General features: G+C 60.2%; 2 protein-coding genes across 11 annotated transcripts in view; one reads left to right on the top strand and one right to left on the bottom strand.

The window, feature by feature from the left end:
- The window catches only part of MAP4 (microtubule associated protein 4), a 148,400-nt gene extending 134,944 nt beyond the window's left edge, over nt 1-13,456 (top strand). For 5 of the 8 annotated variants that reach the window (XM_064410579.1, XM_064410414.1, XM_064410498.1 and 2 more), the window contains 5 exons: nt 1,488-1,580; nt 6,966-7,047; nt 10,234-10,346; nt 11,441-11,582; nt 11,737-13,456. In XM_064410579.1, coding sequence (XP_064266649.1) covers nt 1,488-1,580; nt 6,966-7,047; nt 10,234-10,346; nt 11,441-11,582; nt 11,737-11,744 — 438 coding nt within the window. In that variant the 3' untranslated portion in view covers nt 11,745-13,456. The remainder of the gene's footprint in view (nt 1-1,487; nt 1,581-6,965; nt 7,048-10,233; nt 10,347-11,440; nt 11,583-11,736) is intronic. The other 3 variants (XM_064410645.1, XM_064410830.1, XM_064410333.1) reach the window with 2 other exon arrangements.
- Nucleotides 13,457-17,205: 3,749 nt separating this feature from the next.
- DHX30 (DExH-box helicase 30) overlaps nt 17,206-18,955 on the bottom strand; it is a 31,830-nt gene continuing 30,080 nt past the window's right edge. For all 3 annotated transcript variants that reach the window (XM_064410149.1, XM_064409988.1, XM_064410077.1), the window contains one exon: nt 17,206-18,874. In XM_064410149.1, coding sequence (XP_064266219.1) covers nt 18,639-18,874 — 236 coding nt within the window. In that variant the 3' untranslated portion in view covers nt 17,206-18,638. The remainder of the gene's footprint in view (nt 18,875-18,955) is intronic.

The raw sequence follows: 18,955 nt of genomic DNA, 5'->3' as shown, positions 1-18,955 counted from the left end.
CAGGAGGCTCCTGAGCCCTGGACAGTCCCATCCCACCTGGCTCTCCCTGCCCCAGGGGGTTTCCATGCCCTGGGCAGTGCCATCCTGTCCCTCTGGGCTGGCTCTCCCTGCTCAGGGAGGTTTCCATGCCCTGGACAGTGCCATCCTGTCCCTCTGGGCTGGCTCTCCCTGCTCAGGGGGGTTTCAATGCCCTGGCAGTGCCATCCTGTCCCTCTGGGCTGGCTGTCCCTGCCCCAGGGGGGTTTCCATGCCCTGGGCAGTGCCATCCTGTCCCTCTGGGCTGGCTGTCCCTGCCCCAGGGAGGTTTCCATGCCCTGGGCAGTGCCATCCTGTCCCTCTGGGCTGGCTCTCCCTGCTCAGGGAGGTTTCCATGCCCTGGGAAGTGCCATCCTGTCCCTCTGGGCTGGCTCTCCCTGCTCAGGGGGGTTTCCATGCCCTGGGCAGTGCCATCCTGTCCCTCTGGGCTGGCTCTCCCTGCTCAGGGAGGTTTCCATGCCCTGGGCAGTGCCATCCTGTCCCTCTGGGCTGGCTCTCCCTGCTCAGGGAGGTTTCCATGCCCTGGGCAGTGCCATCCTGTCCCTCTGGGCTGGCTCTCCCTGCCCCAGGGGGTTTCCATGCCCTGGGCAGTGCCATCCTGTCCCTCTGGGCTGGCTCTCCCTGCTCAGGGAGGTTTCCATGCCCTGGGCAGTGCCATCCTGTCCCTCTGGGCTGGCTCTCCCTGCTCAGGGAGGTTTCCATGCCCTGGGCAGTGCCATCCTGTCCCTCTGGGCTGGTTGTCCCTGCCCCAGGGGGGTTTCCATGCCCTGGCAGTGCCATCCTGTCCCTCTGGGCTGGCTCTCCCTGCCCCAGGGAGGTTTCCATGCCCTGGGCAGTGCCATCCTGTCCCTCTGGGCTGGCTCTCCCTGCCCCAGGGGTTTTTCCATGCCCTGGGCAGTGCCATCCTGTCCCTCTGGGCTAGCTCTCCCTGCCCCAGGGGGTTTTCCATGCCCTGGGCAGTGCCATCCTGTCCCTCTGGGCTGGCTCTCCCTGCTCAGGGAGGTTTCCATGCCCTGGGCAGTGCCATCCTGTCCCTCTGGGCTGGCTGTCCCTGCTCCAGGGAGGTTTCCATGCCCTGGGCAGTGCCATCCTGTCCCTCTGGGCTGGCTCTCCCTGCTCAGGGAGGGTTCCATGCCCTGGGCAGTGCCATCCCACCCCTCTGGGCTGGCTCTCCCTGCTCAGGGGGGTTTCCAGGCCCTGGCAGTGCCAGCCCAGCCCACCCCAGGGCTCTGCAGGGTCCCCAGGCTGTCCCTGGTGCTCCCAGCCTGGCACTAACACTGTCTGTGCAGCCTCCTGTCCTTCACTGTCTCTCACTCTCCTCCTTGGTGGCTTCCCCCAGCACTGGGCCGAGCTGCTCAGGGTCCCTGGTGCCCCAGAGCCCCCGTGCCCTGCAGGATGACAATCTAACCAGTCCTCTTCCCTTGTGTTGTCTCCGTTCTGTGACGTTCCAGGTCCAGATAGTCTCCAAAAAAGCGAACTACAGCCATGTTCAGTCCAAGTGTGGTTCCAAGGACAATATTAAGCATGTCCCTGGAGGTGGGAATGTAAGTATGGCTCTGGGCAAGCTGCGTGTCTGCTAACTCCTTCTCTGTGCCGTGGTGGGTGTGCCAGCCCCAGGAGGGCTGTGCTGAGGCAGGAGCCCTGGCAGAGCCCCGGGGCTGCTGGGCACAGCTCAGCCTGGAGATTCCTGCACTTCTCTGGGTGAGCTGTGGGGTTGTTCCAGTACCTGGGCTGGCCCTGCTCTCTGTGACCCACACAGGGGTGGGGACGTGGCTGAGCCTGGCACTGAGCTCACCCCCTGAGCCCTGCATTTCCCAGAGCTGCTCCATTCTGGCCTGGCAGTGCCAGGGCAGCTGGAGCCACACTCATTCACTCCTTGTTTCATCAAAGGGACTTTGGAGCAGGCAAAGACTCTGGGACTTAACCTTTGAGCTGAGATTAATTTCTAAATTTAAAGGCTGCTGGTATCTCTGGCAGCAGGGCTGAGCTTATTAAAATAGAAAGTTAATCTGGTGGTGTCTGCAGCTTGGTCTGGGGTGTTGGGTGCTCCAGGTGTCTGCCAGGCAAGCCAGGTTCACTGTCCAGCCCTACGAGCATGGTCTGGGGGCTCAGTCACCTCTGTGCTGCCCTGCCAGACCTGGCCTGGGCTCCTGGCACAGGGCAGCTTCAGCAGTGCAAAGTTTGGGTGGCTTCAAAGACACTGAAGGACCTGAGCCCGAGGAAGTTTGTTCTGAGGTGTTTAAATACCCTGGGCTCCCAAGGAGTGATGGCCAGCTGCCACCTCTGTGAGGTGCCAGGGTGTCTGTTCAGAGCCTGGTGCAGTGACACAAACCCTGCTCAGGACCTGCCTGTGGAGCCAGCTGGGACCACTTCTCCTGGGAAACCCATGATCAGCTGGCTGAACCTCTACATGACTGATTTCTCCACAAATCTTTGCAAGTGGCAACCAGATGTGGGCTCCTGACAGCTGGTTCCCTCCAGGCTGATCACCAGGGTGGCCAGAGAGGCTGAAGTCACCCCTGTGCCACTGAACCCAGGCTGCCTGCCCACATCCCTGCTCTGGGGATTTGGCATTTGTGGTTCTCTGCTGTTTCCATGGTTTACACTGTGTTTCTGGGGCTGTTTCCCATGGAATTGCCCCACAGGATTCCTGGACGTGCTGGCCTCGAGCCCTGGTGTCCTTGGGAGCCCTCAGGGGGTTTTCAGCCCTGTTCCTGTTCCTGCTGCCTGTTCCCCCTGGTGCTGAGCCAGACTTGGTGGCAGAAGTGCCCGTGGCCACTCTGGTGACAGCTCTGGGGCAGCTGTGGCATTTCCCTGTCCATGCACTCCAAGGAGCTGTGTTCTGTAAACCACCTCAGTGTTGTCACCTTGCCCTGCTCAGCCTTTCAGGAGCCTCACAGGCGCCTCTCCTGCTCTTTCAGCAGTGGGGCTGGGCTCTGGGGATCTCTCCTGGGTGATTAACTGTGGCACTGAAGTGTCCTTGTGCTCATGAATCACATCCTGTCCTTCCCTCTGCATCCCCAGCCTGGGGACAGCTGTGGCCCTGCTTTCTCCTCTCCTCCTCTCCCACACTCTCCTTTCACCACTGCCCTTCTGCTCCTCGCTGCTTAGGCAGCTCTTTATTCTGCATTTTCTGAGCCAAGAGCTCATTTCCAGGCTCCAGATGCTCCCAGAGCAGCTCCAGGAGGGCATTCCCAGCCCTCCAGCACAGAGTGTGCGTGTGGGTGCTCAGTCTGTCTTCCTAAAAAATAATTTCTTATTTTTCTTCTATTCATTTTTGTATCTTCCCACTCCCTGTGGAGCACTGTGATGTTAGTGACCTCTTCCAAGGTGTTTTCTTGCTCAGGTAGTTGTGATGATCACTTGTGATGGAATTCCCAGTGTGGAATTCCCAGGTGGGGCTGTGCCCTCAGCCAGAGCTTTCAGGAATCCTGTGGACAAGAGTGCTGTGCCTTAGAAACAATTCCTGCTTGAGCTTCAGGCAGAGGTGGTGGCCATGGAGTGGTTTGGGTTGGAAAGGACCTTAGGGACACCGAGTGCCACCCCTGGCATGGCAGGGACACCTTGCCCTGCCCCAGCTGGCCCTGCCCTGTCCAGCCTGGCCTGGGCACTGCAGGGTGGGCTCTGCAGGGTGGGCACTGCAGGGTGGGCACTGCAAGGTGGGCTCTGCAAGGTGGGCACTGCAGGGTGGGCACTGCAAGGTGGGCTCTGCAGGGTGGGCACTGCAATGTGGGCTCTGCAGGGTGGGCACTGCAGGGTGGGCACTGCAAGGTGGGCTCTGCAAGGTGGGCTCTGCAGGGTGGGCACTGCAGGGTGGGCACTGCAGGGTGGGCACTGCAAGGTGGGCACTGCAGGGTGGGCACTGCAGGGTGGGCACTGCAAGGTGGGCTCTGCAGGGTGGGCTCTGCAGAGTGGGCACTGCAAGGTGGGCTCTGCAGGGTGGGCACTGCAAGGTGGGCACTGCAAGGTGGGCACTGCAAGGTGGGCTCTGCAGGGTGGGCTCTGCAGGGTGGGCTCTGCAGGGTGAGCTCTGCAGGGTGGGCACTGCAAGGTGGGCACTGCAAGGTGGGCACTGCAAGGTGGGCTCTGCAAGGTGGGCTCTGCAGGGTGGGCACTGCAAGGTGGGCACTGCAAGGTGGGCACTGCAAGGTGGGCTCTGCAAGGTGGGCACTGCAAGGTGGGCTCTGCAGGGTGGGCTCTGCAAGGTGGGCACTGCAAGGTGGGCTCTGCAGGGTGGGCACTGCAAGGTGGGCTCTGCAGGGTGGGCACTGCAAGGTGGGCACTGCAAGGTGGGCACTGCAAGGTGGGCACTGCAAGGTGGGCTCTGCAGGGTGGGCACTGCAAGGTGGGCTCTGCAGGGTGGGCACTGCAAGGTGGGCTCTGCAGGGTGGGCTCTGCAGGGTGGGCTCTGCAGGGTGAGCTCTGCAGGGTGGGCACTGCAAGGTGGGCACTGCAAGGTGGGCACTGCAAGGTGGGCTCTGCAAGGTGGGCTCTGCAGGGTGGGCACTGCAAGGTGGGCACTGCAAGGTGGGCACTGCAAGGTGGGCTCTGCAAGGTGGGCTCTGCAAGGTGGGCTCTGCAGGGTGGGCTCTGCAAGGTGGGCACTGCAAGGTGGGCTCTGCAGGGTGGGCACTGCAAGGTGGGCTCTGCAGGGTGGGCACTGCAGGGTGGGCACTGCAAGGTGGGCACTGCAAGGTGGGCACTGCAAGGTGGGCTCTGCAGGGTGGGCTCTGCAAGGTGGGCACTGCAAGGTGGGCACTGCAGGGTGGGCACTGCAAGGTGGGCTCTGCAGGGTGGGCTCTGCAAGGTGGGCACTGCAAGGTGGGCTCTGCAGGGTGGGCTCTGCAAGGTGGGCTCTGCAAGGTGGGCACTGCAAGGTGGGCTCTGCAGGGTGAGCTCTGCAGGGTGGGCACTGCAAGGTGGGCTCTGCAGGGTGGGCTCTGCAGGGTGAGCTCTGCAGGGTGGGCACTGCAAGGTGGGCACTGCAGGGTGGGCTCTGCAGGGTGGGCACTGCAAGGTGGGCACTGCAAGGTGGGCACTGCAGGGTGGGCTCTGCAGGGTGGGCACTGCAGGGTGGGCTCTGCAGGGTGGGCACTGCAGGGTGGGCACTGCTGCCACCCCACCCCAGTGGCTGCAGGCTGGCTCTGCTCAGCTGCCCATCCTGCCCTCTGCCCAGGAGACCATTGCCTCTCCATGCCAGCATTCCCCAGGAGCTGTGCCCAAAAGCAGCAGCTGTTGTTGCTGCCCACCAGAAATACAAACACAGCTCAGTTCCTGGGGAAAAGGTTGGATTTTTTTTGGTTGGTATTTCCCACTCTCAGAACCACTGAGGTTGGAAAAGATCTCCAAGAGCATGGAGTCCAACCTCTGAGCGAGTTTGCTGTTCCAAGAAAGCAGAGCAGAGGTGGATTTCACAAGGTGCAGGCAGTGCCTGTGGGTGAGGGAGGTTTGGAAGGAGTTTGGGCTGTCCCTGTGCTCCCCTGGCCTTGGGCTTGGCTGCACTGGGACGTGGTCAGGGACACAAAAGCCAACAAGAGCTGAGGCTCTCCCCACCTGAGCCAAACTCCAAAGTTTATTTCTGGCACCAGGGTCTGTGCTTGGCTCTCCAGTGCAATGCCAAGGGCAAAGCCAGCTCCTGCTGGAGGTGCTGCAAACAGAGCCTTCCCTGAGTTTGGATCTCAGCTCAGAGACACAGCTGGCAACAGACAGCTGCATTTCCAAGTGCATTCTGTGAGATCAGTTTAATCTCAGCTCAGTTCTGAGCGAGCAAGGACTGGTGATTAAAGCTGTAGTAAATGTACTCCTGAGAAAACCAAACCAGGGTCTGTGACTGACCTTGGGAGGGTGTCACTGAGCTGGGGACGTGGGACCTGGCAGGAGCTGAGCTGGGCTGGGCTGTCCTGCTGTCCTGCAGCATCCTGGGACTCCTCCCTGGGCACACCCCTGCTTCCCTGGGAGTTCTGGCAAATTCTCCTGAGAGCTCTCAGCAAACTCCCAGAGCAGCTGCTGGTCGAGGAATTCTTGTCATGCTGGAAAGGAAATCCTTGGGTTTCCTCTGTGAACTGAGCTGGGGCAGAAGCTGTGAGCCTGCAGCTTCCAGCTGTGGCTGCTCTCAGCCCTGGCCTTGGACTTGGAGAGGGATGGAGTCCTGGGGCAGTGCATTCCCTCTGGGCACCAGGATCCCTCTGGGAATTCCAGACTGCTTGGAGTGGAGGGACCTTAAGGATCATGCAGTGCCACCCCTGCCATGGCAGGGACACCTTCCGATGTCTCCAAATGTCCAACCTGGCCTGGAACACTTCCAGGGATCCAGGGGCAGCCCCAGCTGCTCTGGGCACCTGTGCCAGGGCCTGCCCACCCTCACAGGAACAATTCCCAATTCCCAATCTCCCATCCATCCCTGCCCTGTGGCAGTGGGAGCCATTCCCTGTGTCCTGTCCCTCCATCCTTGTCCCCAGTCCCTCTGCAGCTCTCCTGGAGCCCCTCCAGGCCCTGGCAGGGCTCTGAGCTCTCCCTGGAGCTTCTCCTCCCCAGGCTGGAGCTGTGGCACAGCCTGGCCCTGCAGCAGGGCTCCCTGAGGTGGCCCCAGCCCTGGTGGCACTGCCCAGGCCACGGTGGTGTCCCAGGCTGGGCAGGAGCCCTGTGGGGACCCTGGCAGCAGGGTTGGCTTTTATTGTCCCTATTCCAGGGCCCGTGTGTCCCACGGCTGTGCCTGAGCTCAGCCCTGTGACGTTCTGTCCCTCTGTCCTGCTGTCTGTCTCGGCTCTGTCTCACTCCTGGCTCTGGGTGAGCCCAGGAATGCCAGGCAGGATCCTGGCAATGTGCAGGAGCAGTGAGAGCAGGGCCACAGGCTCACAGAGCACAGCCTGAGGTGCCCTTTGGCCTCCAGAGGTTTCTCTGTGCTCAGCTGCTGCTTTTTGTCTCCCCAGGTGCAGATCCAGAACAAGAAAGTCGACCTTTCCAAAGTGTCCTCCAAGTGTGGATCTAAAGCAAATATCAAGCATAAGCCAGGTAGGAATTTTGCCATTTCCTCATTTGTCTGTAAGTTTTGTCCCTTAAACACAGCCCTGGATTGGGACTGGAATTGTTTAGGGGGCTTGTTGCTTTCAGGGGATGTCCCCAGTGCTTCTGGAAGTTCCTAAAAATGCTTCTCCCACAGTTCCTGGTGGTTTCAAGAGCAGAGAGGGGCATTAGGAGATGTGGGATGACCTCTTGCCTGTGAAGATAATCTACAGCTTTGAGTCATTCCTGCTTTTCCTGCTTGTTTGAGAAGGAAAACAGGGAAGTTTCCACAATCATTCCAGGGAGCTTCATCCATGCTCACAGAGGCTTTGGGGTGCTTGGAACATCCCAGGATGTTCATGGAACATGGCAGGATAAAGGAAATTCCCTGCAGTCCTTCAGAGCACCAGGGTGCTTTAGCCTTGAGTCCCCAGCAGCTCCTGCCTCCCATGAAACCCTTCTGGCCCCGGGGTGGATTTTCTGGGATCCGTGTGGGAATGACCTGCTGGGAGCACAGCATTCCTCTGCCTGAATTCCTGGGAATCTCAGGTTTGTCCCCAGCCCAGGGTGCTGGGGCTGCAGGCCCCTGGCTTGGCCTGAGGGATGGTCACTTTGGTGTCCCTGAGCTGATGGTCAGTGTAGTGTCCTGGGGCTGATGGTCACTTCAGTATCTGAGCTGATGGTCACTTTGGTGTCCCTGAGCTGATGGTCAGTGTAGTGTCCTGGGGCTGATGGTCACTTCAGTATCTGAGCTGATGGTCACTTTGGTGTCCCTGAGCTGATGGTCAGTGTAGTGTCCTGGGGCTGATGGTCACTTCAGTGTCCCTGAGCTGATGGTCACTTCAGTGTCCCTGAGCTGATGGTCACTCCAGTGCCCTGAGCTGATGGTCACTCCAGTGTCCCTGAGCTGATGGTCACTCCAGTGCCCTGAGCTGATGGTCACTTCAGTGTCCCAGAGCTGATGGTCACTCCAGTGTCCCTGAGCTGATGGTCACTCCAGTGCCCTGAGCTGATGGTCACTCCAGTGTCCCTGAGCTGATGGTCACTTCAGTGTCCCTGAGCTGATGGTCACTCCAGTGCCCTGAGCTGATGGTCACTCCAGTGTCCCTGAGCTGATGGTCACTCCAGTGCCCTGAGCTGATGGTCACTCCAGTGTCCCTGAGCTGATGGTCACTTCAGTGTCCCTGAGCTGATGGTCACTCCAGTGCCCTGAGCTGATGGTCACTCCAGTGTCCCTGAGCTGATGGTCACTCCAGTGTCCCTGAGCTGATGGTCACTTCAGTGTCTGAGCTGATGGTCACTTCAGTGTCTGAGCTGATGGTCACTTCAGTGCCCTGAGCTGATGGTCACTGCACTGTCACTGAGTTGATGGTCACTTCAGTGTCTGAGCTGATGGTCACTGCACTGTCCCTGAGCTGATGGTCACTGCACTGTCCCTGAGCTGATGGTCACTTCAGTGTCTGAGCTGATGGTCACTTCAGTGTCTGAGCTGATGGTCACTCCAGTGTCCCTGAGCTGATGGTCACTTCAGTGTCTGAGCTGATGGTCACTCCAGTGCCCTGAGCTGATGGTCACTCCAGTGTCCCTGAGCTGATGGTCACTTCAGTGTCTGAGCTGATGGTCACTCCAGTGCCCCTGGGGACACTTCTCCAGCTGGGAACACTGCCTTGGCACGAGGGCCAGAGTTCACTGCCCAGGCTGGGAACAGGCTGCTCTTTGTGCCCCTGGCAGTGCCCTGAGCCTGCCCAGGTGCCAGGTCAGAGCAGGGCCCTCTCTCCCGTGGCTCCTGGCACTGGGAACGCGGTGCCACGGGCACGACCTCTGCCAGCTCCGTGCTGGGCAGTAACGAGCTGGGAGTGACAATCACTGCCTTGTCCAGGCTGATGAGAGCCCTGCCAGCCTGCCAAGGCTTCGGCTGCCTTGGTGGCACCAAAGCCCACGTCTGCCCCGTTGGCCGTGCCAGGCTGGCAGAGCAGAGCTGAGGTTTAGTGATGTCGCTGGGAGCAAAGCTGCGCTTAGCAGGACTTGAGCTGGGCTTTGGAGAAGCTGCTGGGATGTGGCTGCAGCCAGGGAAGGGTGGTCCTGTCCAGGCAGGGGGGTTGGAATCATCCCTAGGATCCAGGATTCCACTCTGGGGTTTGTGCACTGATTTGTCAGTAAAGGAGGCAGCGCTGTGATCAGATGGATGGAGCATTTCCCCTGGGAGGAAAGGCTGAGAGAGCTGGGATTGTTCAGCCTGAGAAGGGAAGAAATTAATTCCAAAGGCCTGGAGTGCCAGGACAGGGGGAATGGCTTCCCACTGCCAGAGGGCAGGGATAGGTGGGAGACTGGGCAGGAATTGTTCCCTGGCAGGGTGGGCAGGGGCTGGGATGGGATTCCCAGAGCAGCTGGGGCTGCCCCTGGATCCCTGGCAGTGCCCAGGCCAGGCTGGACAGGGCTGGCAGCACCCTGGGACAGTGGGAGGTGCCCCGCCATGGCAGGGTGGCACTGGATGTCCTTAAGGTCCTTTCCAACCCAGCCCATTCTGGATTCTGTGATTAATGGGAATATATCTATATCTATATCATCTGTATCTATATATCTCTATATATATATCTGTATCTATATCATCTATATCTAGGTCTATATCTATATCTAGGAATCTATTTCTATCTAATTCTGCAATCTGTTCCATTCTGGAAAAGTCTTGCTGAAATTCTCAGCTGTTTGTGTCCCCCACGTTCTCCTGCAGTGCTCCTGCAGGTGTGTGCCAGAGGAGCTGCCCAGGGATGCCAGGGCTGGAGCAGGGAAGGGGTGAGGAGGGCACAGAGGGACACAGAGCAGCAGGAGGTGCCCTGGCACTGCAGAGTGCACAGGTGGCTGAGCTGGAGGGGCTGGGCAGGGACAGGGACAGGGACAGGAGCCAGCCTTGCAATGGCACCAGTGGGGGACAGTGGGGTGGCATTTCACACCTCTGCTGGAGGAGGCAGCCTCAGGAGCAGATCCAGGCAGGATCTCTCCAGCCTGTCTGGAGGTGCAGCATTCCCCAGGGCCCTCTTTGCTGGCACGGCTGGAAATCAGCTTTGGTCTTCCAGAACTTTTCCTGGGGCAGTGACTGTGGAACTGTCCTGTCCCTCATCCAGAGGGTCCCCAGGGGCTCCTGGCTGGGACTGCTGGGGGCTTCCCCAAACTCAGCCCTGCTCCATGTCCCTGCAGGGGGAGGAGACGTCAAAATCGAGAACCAGAAGCTGAACTTCAAGGAGAAGGCCCAGGCCAAAGTGGGATCTCTGGACAACGTGGGACACTCGCCGGCCGGAGGAGCCGTCAAGGTGAGGGCAGGGAATGGCTTTGGTCCAGTCCTGGCAGCATTTACAGATCCGTGGGATGCTCTGAGCTGGAGGGGATCTGCCCAGCCCAGTCCTTCAGCTCTGGTTGTGGGGGTGAGAACAGAGCACAGCTCTGGTGGCTGATTCATCCCTCCTCCCCCAGGAACACAAACTGTCCCCAGCCTCGGGGTCTGGCTGCAGCAAAGGGACATCTGAGCCCAGGGAGGGGACATTCCCTCCCTGGGGGATGTGTGGGCCTGGCACAGCCCCAGGGAGCTGGGAATTGTGCTCAGGAGTAAACCTAAGGCTCCAGGACTGTTAAGACTATTTGTAGCCCAGCAAGGGAAATCCCAAATCAGAACAACCTGAAGTGCCTCCCACGTTTATCCAAGAGGGCACAAACTGGAATTATGAGGCTGCTCTGAGTAACAGCTCCCATCACAGTGACCCAGCAGCAAAACTACTCCTGAACTGCAGCTGCCTTAGGCAGGACATGCAGTGAGGAGCAGGCAAGAAACAGAGCCCAAATTCCAGTTTCAGGCTGGCCCTGAAGCTGCTCTGAATGTTGGTGAAACCTCAGAGAATCTCCAGGTGGCCACCTGAGCTCGGGCAGTGCTTGAGCCAGGGGACAAGGGGATTCACAAGGTATTTTCATGGAATTCAGAGATTCCCAGACTTATTTGGGTTGGGAGGGACCTTAAAGAACACCCAGTGCCACCCCTGCCATGGCAGGGACACCTCCCACTGTCCCAGGCTGCTCCAAGCCCTGTCCAGCCTGGCCTGGGGTGCAGGGGCAGCCACAGCTGCTCTGGGCATCCCCAGGTCATGATCCAGTGTCACAGCCGTGCCCCCATGCCAGCACACGGGGGTTTGTCCCTGGCATTCCCTGTGCCAGCTGTGCCTGGCAGCTGAGCTCCCGGGCTCCGTCAGCCCCCGCAGGGCTGGGCAGGATCCGCTCTCCCAGGAGAAATCCATGTCCTGCGGTCCCTGCAGCCCTCCCTGGCCGTGCCCTGGCCGTGCCCTGGCCGTGCCCTGGCTGTGCCCTGGCCGTGCCCTGGCCGTGCCCTGATCCGAGCCCGCGTTGTCGTTCGTTGCAGGCGGAGGGCGGCGCGGAGCCGCCGAACGGAGCGGGGCCGGGCCCGGCGCTGCGGGAGAACGGCGTGGGGCCGGGCCTGGCCGCCCTCAGCAGCGCCGACCAAAGGGAAATGCAGAGCCTGGACACCCACATCCAAGAAACAAGTGAGAACCTACGGGGAGGGAGCCCGGGGGAGGGAGCCCGGCAGCCCCGGGCGCGGCGGCGTCGCTGCCACCGCAGCCCCCGACCGCTGCCAGCGACGTCTGCGGGGTTGTCGTGCCTTTCTTTTAATTCGGAAAATTGCCTTTTATCTTCCAGGCATCTAATGATGACATTATGGTATCGTCTTCCATTCCCCTCCTGTCCCTTGTCTCCTCCTCTCCCCGTGTCCCCCTGTCCCCTGCCCTTGTGTCGCTGCAGATTGAGTCTCACAAGCTGACGTTCCGTGCGAAGGCCAAGGCTGGAACGGACCACGGAGCGAAATCGTCGTCTCCAAACCCCCCACCCTTTCCAGCAGCACCTGCCCCCGGCGTAGCACCTCCGCCAGGACAGCCTGGGCTCCGTCGCCTCCCCGTCACCGCTGCCGCCCAGCAAGGCTTGTGACCCCCGGCCCTCTCCACGCCCCGGGGCCCCCAGCTTGGCTCTCTTAACCCGGCTCTGCCTCTAGGTGGGAGGGGGACGATGTTCTTGGGCCGCCCGGGCTGGGGTCCCTCGGCGGCCGGGCCGGGCAGGGCTCCCCTCCATCCCTCCCTCCATCCCTCTCTCCTCCCTCTCCGTGCCCTCCCGCTGGCCCGGGGACTCTCGAGGGTCGCTGTGTCGGGGCCGGAGCGGAGCAGAGCCCTGGGCGGGCGAGGCCAGGCCGAGTTAACAGGGATAAGCTGTGATCTTTCTTTCTGTCTCTTTTTTTAACCCCTTCCCTCCTCGCCGCTTCAGTTTCTGCCGCCTGTGGGATGCTGATAAATCCCCTCCACACTCGTTAGGCTGTTTTAACTGTTGACTTGAACCTTTTATTCTTTGTGACGAAGTGTTGATGATTTATCGTGTTCGAACCCGTGCTAAGTTTCCTTTTCTCTTTCCTTCTTTTCCGACCCGTAGGAGAGTAGGGACATTTAACCGCTGCTGCCGTGCTGGCTTCTTACTGACATATCCAGCCGTTGTAACTTCTTTGTTGTTGTTTGGGGTTTTTTCTTTTAATATTTTAAAACGATGGAGCGAGTTCATGGGATTAAGCCATGTCCGGAACGAAAGGCACAGGAATGTGTAGAGGGCAAACTTGCTGTGAGAGCTCAGGTGGAGCCTGTGTTGACCTCGAGATGTGTAATTGATGCTCGAGATGTGTTAATTGATGCTCGAGATGTGTTAATTGACGCTCGGAGCCCTCCCCGGGTGCCTTCTGCCAAGGTGGATTATTTATTAAGGGCACGGCCGAGCCCTGGGGTTTGTCCCGTTTCTCCAGGGCCGAGGCTGGAGGGAGCAGGAGGCAGGGCAGGAGTTCCGAGGCTGCAGCAGGTCCGTGGGGGTGTGTGGGGCTGTGTGGTTCTTGGGGTGATGGAGGGGGACCCGAGCAGCGCCGGGATGAGCAGGGCCTGCAGGAGCAGGGAAGGGCAGCGCTCACCCGGGGCCTCGGCGGGGCAGCAGGGCAGGGCTGGTGCCAGGAAGGAGATCTAACCACTCTTGGAGCTCCTCGTTTCAAATGACACTAAAGAAACGCAGTGTAAATAAATTCAAACAAAAGAAAAGAAAAGTGTTCTTGGGTGGTCAAACTAATTTAAAGAGGGAAAAAAAAAAAAAAAAAGGCAAGCAGAATAACAAAACACTGGGATCAAAGAGAACTGAACCAGGCGTGTGCTAAGGGGGGCTGCTCCAGGAGGGGACAGAGGGAAGCCTGCAGCTTCTCATGCTTGTGGGAGTATTTCTTTGGGAAGCCAACAACGACACGATAACCCGGAATCTGTATTTACACACAAAGATTCTTATTGCACTTGTATTTTTTATATTAAAGTTTGCATGGTTTCTAATAAAATGGCATTAAAATGTACTAGTTTGCATCAAAGTCGTCTGGTAGTTTCATAAGTGCTTTTTCATCTGATTACAAATTTAAACGATGCAGATTTGCACCTGAAAGGGGCGGTTATATATACCCAGAGACCTCCCAGTGCTTCCCTTCCTCTTCCTCCTCCTCCTCCTTCTCCTCCTCCTCCTCCCCACCTCCCACTCCCCTCCGCATCCCTGTGGTCCCGGCCGGGTGCCGTGGCTCCCTGCCCTCCCTGTGTGTGCCCGGTGTCCCGGAGCGGCCGTGGCTGGAGGAGGAGCCGGAGCCGCCCCGCTGCCCAGCCCTGCCCGTCCCCTGAGCCGGTATATATCACTGCCCTCCCGTGACGCTTCCTTCTCGCTTCACTGCTAAATTCTACACACCAGCTTCAGCTTGGCAGCCTTGCCTTTGCTTTGGTTGGGTTTTTTTTTCCAACACTTGAACTGAGGGGAAATTAGGAGAGGAGAGGAGCAGGGTGAGCCCCTCCAGGGTGAGCCTGGAGCCTGGTTCCCAGGCTGGAGCCTCCTGGTTCCCGGCCTGAGAGCAGCCGGGGTGGCCTTGGCAGGGCTGGAGCCCAGCTCCAGGCTCACGGGCCAGGAGGGGCGCTGGGAGCAGAGTTTGTGTGCTGGGCTGGAGATGTTCGTGGGCAACCAAAGAGGAGCTGGAGGCTGAGATGTCGCGTTCCTCTTGCTGCGCGTCCTGGGGCACCCCAGGCCTCTGGTGGCCCGGGATGTCCCAGGATGAAATTCCCGAGGTGTCCCGGGATGGCATTCCCTGGGTGCCCCGGGATGACATTCCCGAGGTGTCCCGGGATGACATTCCCTGGATGCCCCAGGATGACATTCCTGGGTGACATTCCCGGGATGACATTCCCTGGGTGCCCCGGGATGAGATTCCTGGGTGACATTCCCGGGATGACATTCCCGGGGTGCCCAGGCGAGGTCCCGGCTCAGGGACTGCAGGAGGAAGGCAAGTGGCAACATTGCACTTTATCTTTGAGATTGCAAAAATCAAACGAGCCCTGCCCCGCTGCACAGGGACAGTGACGTCACCTTGTCCCTGCACTGCTTTTTCCCGATTTCCGATGATTTCCGATGATTTCCCGAGCCGGGCGGTGGCGGCTGCGCGCGGTGCCCAGGCTGTCCCTGCCCAAACCCCGGCCCAGCTCAGCCCCCGGCCGTGCTTCTGTGCCACTTCTCTAACACTTGTTGTGCCTGTGTTTAGCTGACGAACTAAATCCAGATACACTAGTTTGCCGTGGTGTTTCTAGGACAGCTTCAGTTTTAATACGGATTTCTTTTTTAACTTTATTTTGAGGAAGCGGCTGTACATATTGCTAGGCTGGGAAGGAGCCATGTGTGGTGGGAATGACTTCAGTTTCTTGTCTGGAGAGGTGGGATGAGCTGGGTAGTGCTGAGACCTTAACGCTGCTGGGGAAGGGGCTGCGGGCGCCGGCGGCTCCATGGAGGGCTGGAGGCAGCAAATCCGGGGGGAAGCAGGAGCTGAGCTCTGAAGGAGATGCAAGTTGAATGTACACGGTCCTGTCCCGAGCTGGGGCTCCTGGCTTTGGCCGCACCGCGGGGGCTCTGGCCGGGCAGGGCCGGGCGGGCGCTGGTGGCTGGCTCCGGGCGGGATTCGGCAAAGGCCGTGGCAGAGCTCCGGAGGGGCCGAGCTGCCCCAGGGCTGCGGCAGCGGCGGGGCTCCGTGCGAGCTCCATCCCGCCGGGGCTGCGCTTCCCCGGCCGGCAGCAGCCGGAGCCGGCGCCTGCCGGCATATCAGTGGCATACCTGCACAGTTCTTTGGGCTTTTTGTACTGATAAATCAACATTCGAGTAACCGAGTTCGTGGCTCGCGGCCGCCCCAGGGCGCGGCTCCCGCTCGGCTCCCGGCCGCAAACTGAATGTAGTTTTTCTACGCTGCCCCCGCGCTGTCCCCGCGTAGTGTGCTGTGTGAGAGGGGCCCGGGACCCTCGCGTGTTCGTGTCTGGGCAGAATTCCTGCTTTTCTTGGAGCTTGGTGTCGGTGGCGCTCTCGGGGTGACGCGGCTCGCCTGAGGGCAGCGCCGAGTCCCCGCTGAGGCCGAGCGGCCGTGGCGGAGCTCAGCGGCCTCCAGGCTTGGAGAAATGTCCCCAAGGCCGAGCGGCTGTGGCTGGGACCCAGCACCTCCAGGCTCAGGGGAAATGTCCCCAGGGCCGAGCGGCTGTGGCTGGGACCCAGCACCCCCAGGCTCAGGGGAAATGTCCCCAGGGCCGAGCGGCTGTGGCTGGGACCCAGCACCCCCAGGCTCAGGGGAAATGTCCCCAGGGCCTGGTGGCTCCGGGCGGCAGCAGCAGCACGGACAGGGCTCTGAGGGGCTCCGGCTCTCCCTCCTCCCTCCCCGCCTGAGCCCAGCCCGGGCAGCGCTCGCCTTCCGCCCTCCTCGCACGGGTCCCGCCGGCCGAGGTGACACTCGAGGCCGCCCCGCAGCCCCCGCTGTCCCTCCCGCAGAGCACCGAGCCAGCAGCGAGCGCAGTGACCCGGGCTGGGGGCGTGCGGCCGGGCAGGCGGGCTCGGGGCAGCGCCCCGGGGGGCGATCCCGGCCCTCGGCTCCCTCCGCGGTCTCGGGAAGCCACTCAACCTCTCTGCCTCAGTTTCCCCATCTGCAAAGGTGGGGAGGGATTCAATTTTACCTCACCGGGCTGTTGTGAGGCGCGAGCAGCGCGTGACGTGTTCTCTAAATGTGACGTGTTGTTATTATTTTGTGTCATAGGATTATTCTGCGGTGCCCGAGGAGGGGGGACTGCGCTGTCCCTGCGCCGAGGCGGGGCTGGGAGGGGAGGTCAGGGCTGGTGTGAGACAGCAGCTCCGGGGCCGGGGGAGCCCAGCGGGAACTTCTGCCTTTGTGTCTCCCCTCCCCGGGGGCTGTGAGAGCGTCGTCTCCTTAGCAACATTTCCTGACTTGATGTTGTGATTCTTACTATTGTAAAGGGTTGAAATAAAGCTTCTAGATGTTCCTCCTCAGGCTGCTGTGGCTCTGTGGGGCGGGAGGGCCGGGCGGGCGCTGGCACAGCCCGGGGTGCCCGCTGTGGTGCTGGCAGAGCGCTGAGGAAGGCGCTGGAGGGATTTGGGTGTCTGATTTCAGCCACAGGAGAATTCCCATCCCTGGCTTTGCTCCGCAAGCCTGGGCGCAGAGGGGAGGGGGCTTTGGGCTGACATGGGCCCTGTGGGAGCCTCGGTGCCCATGGCACAGCCAGAGGTACCAGCACGGCACAGATAAAGGAAAGGTTTCCCACCCTGGCTTGGACCTGACCTGAGACCCCAAACAGGACTGTGACCCAAGTTCCAGGTCCCCGTGCCTGGAGCAGCCGCTCCTGTGCCCCTCCTTGAGCGCTGCTGTGGGAGCAGCCCCAGCTCCAGCCACCCTCAGCTGCCCCGGACACGGGCACAGGAGCACCGTGGGCTGGTGGGCACACGTGGGCAGCTCTGGGACACGCTGGGCTGGCTTCTCCAGGCAGCAGCAGCCCCAGGACAGGTCCCCCCAGCCGCTGTCCCTCAGTGCCAGGCCCCTGTGCCCCTGTCCCCTCGGGGTGGCTGGGGTGGGTGTGGGGGCACAGCATGGCCCCGCAGCCCCTCACTGCCCCACAGCCCCAGGGCAGCTCTCACTGCTCGAGCAGAGCAGCAGCTGTCGCTGCTCTTCCCTACCCAGGGGAAGGCACAAAATTCCAATCTTTGCAAAAGAAAAAAATGGTAAAAAAAGAATGAAGAGGACAGAAACAGTTCCTACTCTATCCCTTTTTATTGTCTTTAATCTATGTTGTAAAAAGATCCAGTATCACATAACAGCCACGGAAGTATCCCAATATCACACTAGTTCGGAACCATTTAGACAATAGCTTAGTCTTTTTTTTTTTTTGTCCTTTTTTTTTCTTTTTTTTTTTTTAAACCTGCTGGAAGGGAAAACCATACTGCCCATTATACAGGCCAAAAGAAACAAACACTGGTCAAATAATAGTGACAACCTCAAGCAAGTGAAATGAAGATGAGCAGTTTGGAGTGACCCCAGGCTGCAGGACTCCGGGGGCAGCGGAGCCTCGGAGGGGCCCCCGGGCCTTGTGCTGGCACAGCCACGGCGCCCTGGAGCCCATGAGCAGAACTTAAATGGTAGAACTGGGAGAACCAAAGGGTGGCCCCGGGGGGCGCGGGGCAGGAGCCCCAGTGCCATGGAAACGGCCTCGCTCCCATTCCCTGCTGCAGGTACAAAGAGCGTAAGAAATGGGAATAAAAAGAAAGGAGCCCAGGCCCCGGGGGGCACAGCCCTGGGCCCGAGGGCTCCGTTACAAACCCCGACCCTCACAACAGCCCTGTGAGGTAGGTCACTGTCTTCTTCGGACAGAGAATCCAAGGCAAAGCTGGGATTAAACTCCAGATTCCTCAGTGAGTGCTGTGCCTGTCGCAATCCTCCTTCCACAGAAATATGGTCCCTGTTCATAGAAAACAAAGGATTTTGTGCCTCTGCTCCTGGCTTCCCGCAGGAGCGGCGCTCGCAGGCAGCCTGGCAGCTACAATCACGTCCTGTGTTGCACAAGGGACAGGGATCCGGCCTCCTCCACGTGGGGAGAACAGGAATTTAAAAAAAAAATCGTAGGAACAACGCAAGAGGACGAGAAGTACAGGCAGGTTGGGAAGGACGAGTCACATCTCACACTCAGACGCCACGACTGTGCTGGGGCTGGCAGGGCCCCTCGGATCCCGCGTGGAATTCCTCTCCATCCGCTGCTTTCGGGGCTTCCTCCATGTGGAGTGGAGAGACAACGATCAGCGATCCCCTCCCTGCCGGAGCTGCTGCATCCACCATCCTGGCACAGCCGGGACATCCGTCCTCCTCTTGAGCCCGGGGCTCTGGCCCCGTGGGGAGGGGGCAGAGGAGCCCGCAGCAGCCGTGGCCTTGCTCCCGGTCAGGGCCGGCGGAGGAGGCGGGGGTGTCCGCAGGCCGGGGTCCGTCGGCACTCCCAGTCCATTCCCGGCGGGACTGCGCTGCTCTTCCCACGCGGTGACCATGCACGGAGCCGACAGCAGGAGATTCAGACAACATTAATCTTCTAGGATGGAGAGAGATGACTTCACAAGGGATAAATAGAACTTTATTTAAATAAACATTTGTGAACATCTTTATACAAATTACAAGTCCCCACACGAGGCTGCAGCTCCGCCTACGAGCCGAAGCTGCCGGGAGGGCCCTTGAGCAGATCCACCAGGATGTCGAGCAGTTGGCTGTGCTGGTGGTGCAGGTCCCCGGGGATCGCGGCCATCTCGTAGCACAGGCACGTCTCCACCATCTTGGAGAGGGACACGCGGAAGTCGCGCAGCAGGCGGATGGTGTAGGAGTCCCCCTCCAGCACCAGCAGGTCGCTGTCCGTCAGGGACACCGTCGCTCGCCAGCCGTCATCTTGGGGGGAGGGAGAGCGTGTCAGGGGGATCGGGGCTGCTGGGGCTCCTCCGCTGCCCCCGAGGCAGCTCCTCCCCACAC

Source organism: Passer domesticus, chromosome 1 (assembly GCF_036417665.1).
Source record: "Passer domesticus isolate bPasDom1 chromosome 1, bPasDom1.hap1, whole genome shotgun sequence".
NCBI classification, from domain to species: Eukaryota; Metazoa; Chordata; class Aves; order Passeriformes; family Passeridae; genus Passer; species Passer domesticus.
This window is presented reverse-complemented; position numbering and strand designations above follow the sequence as displayed.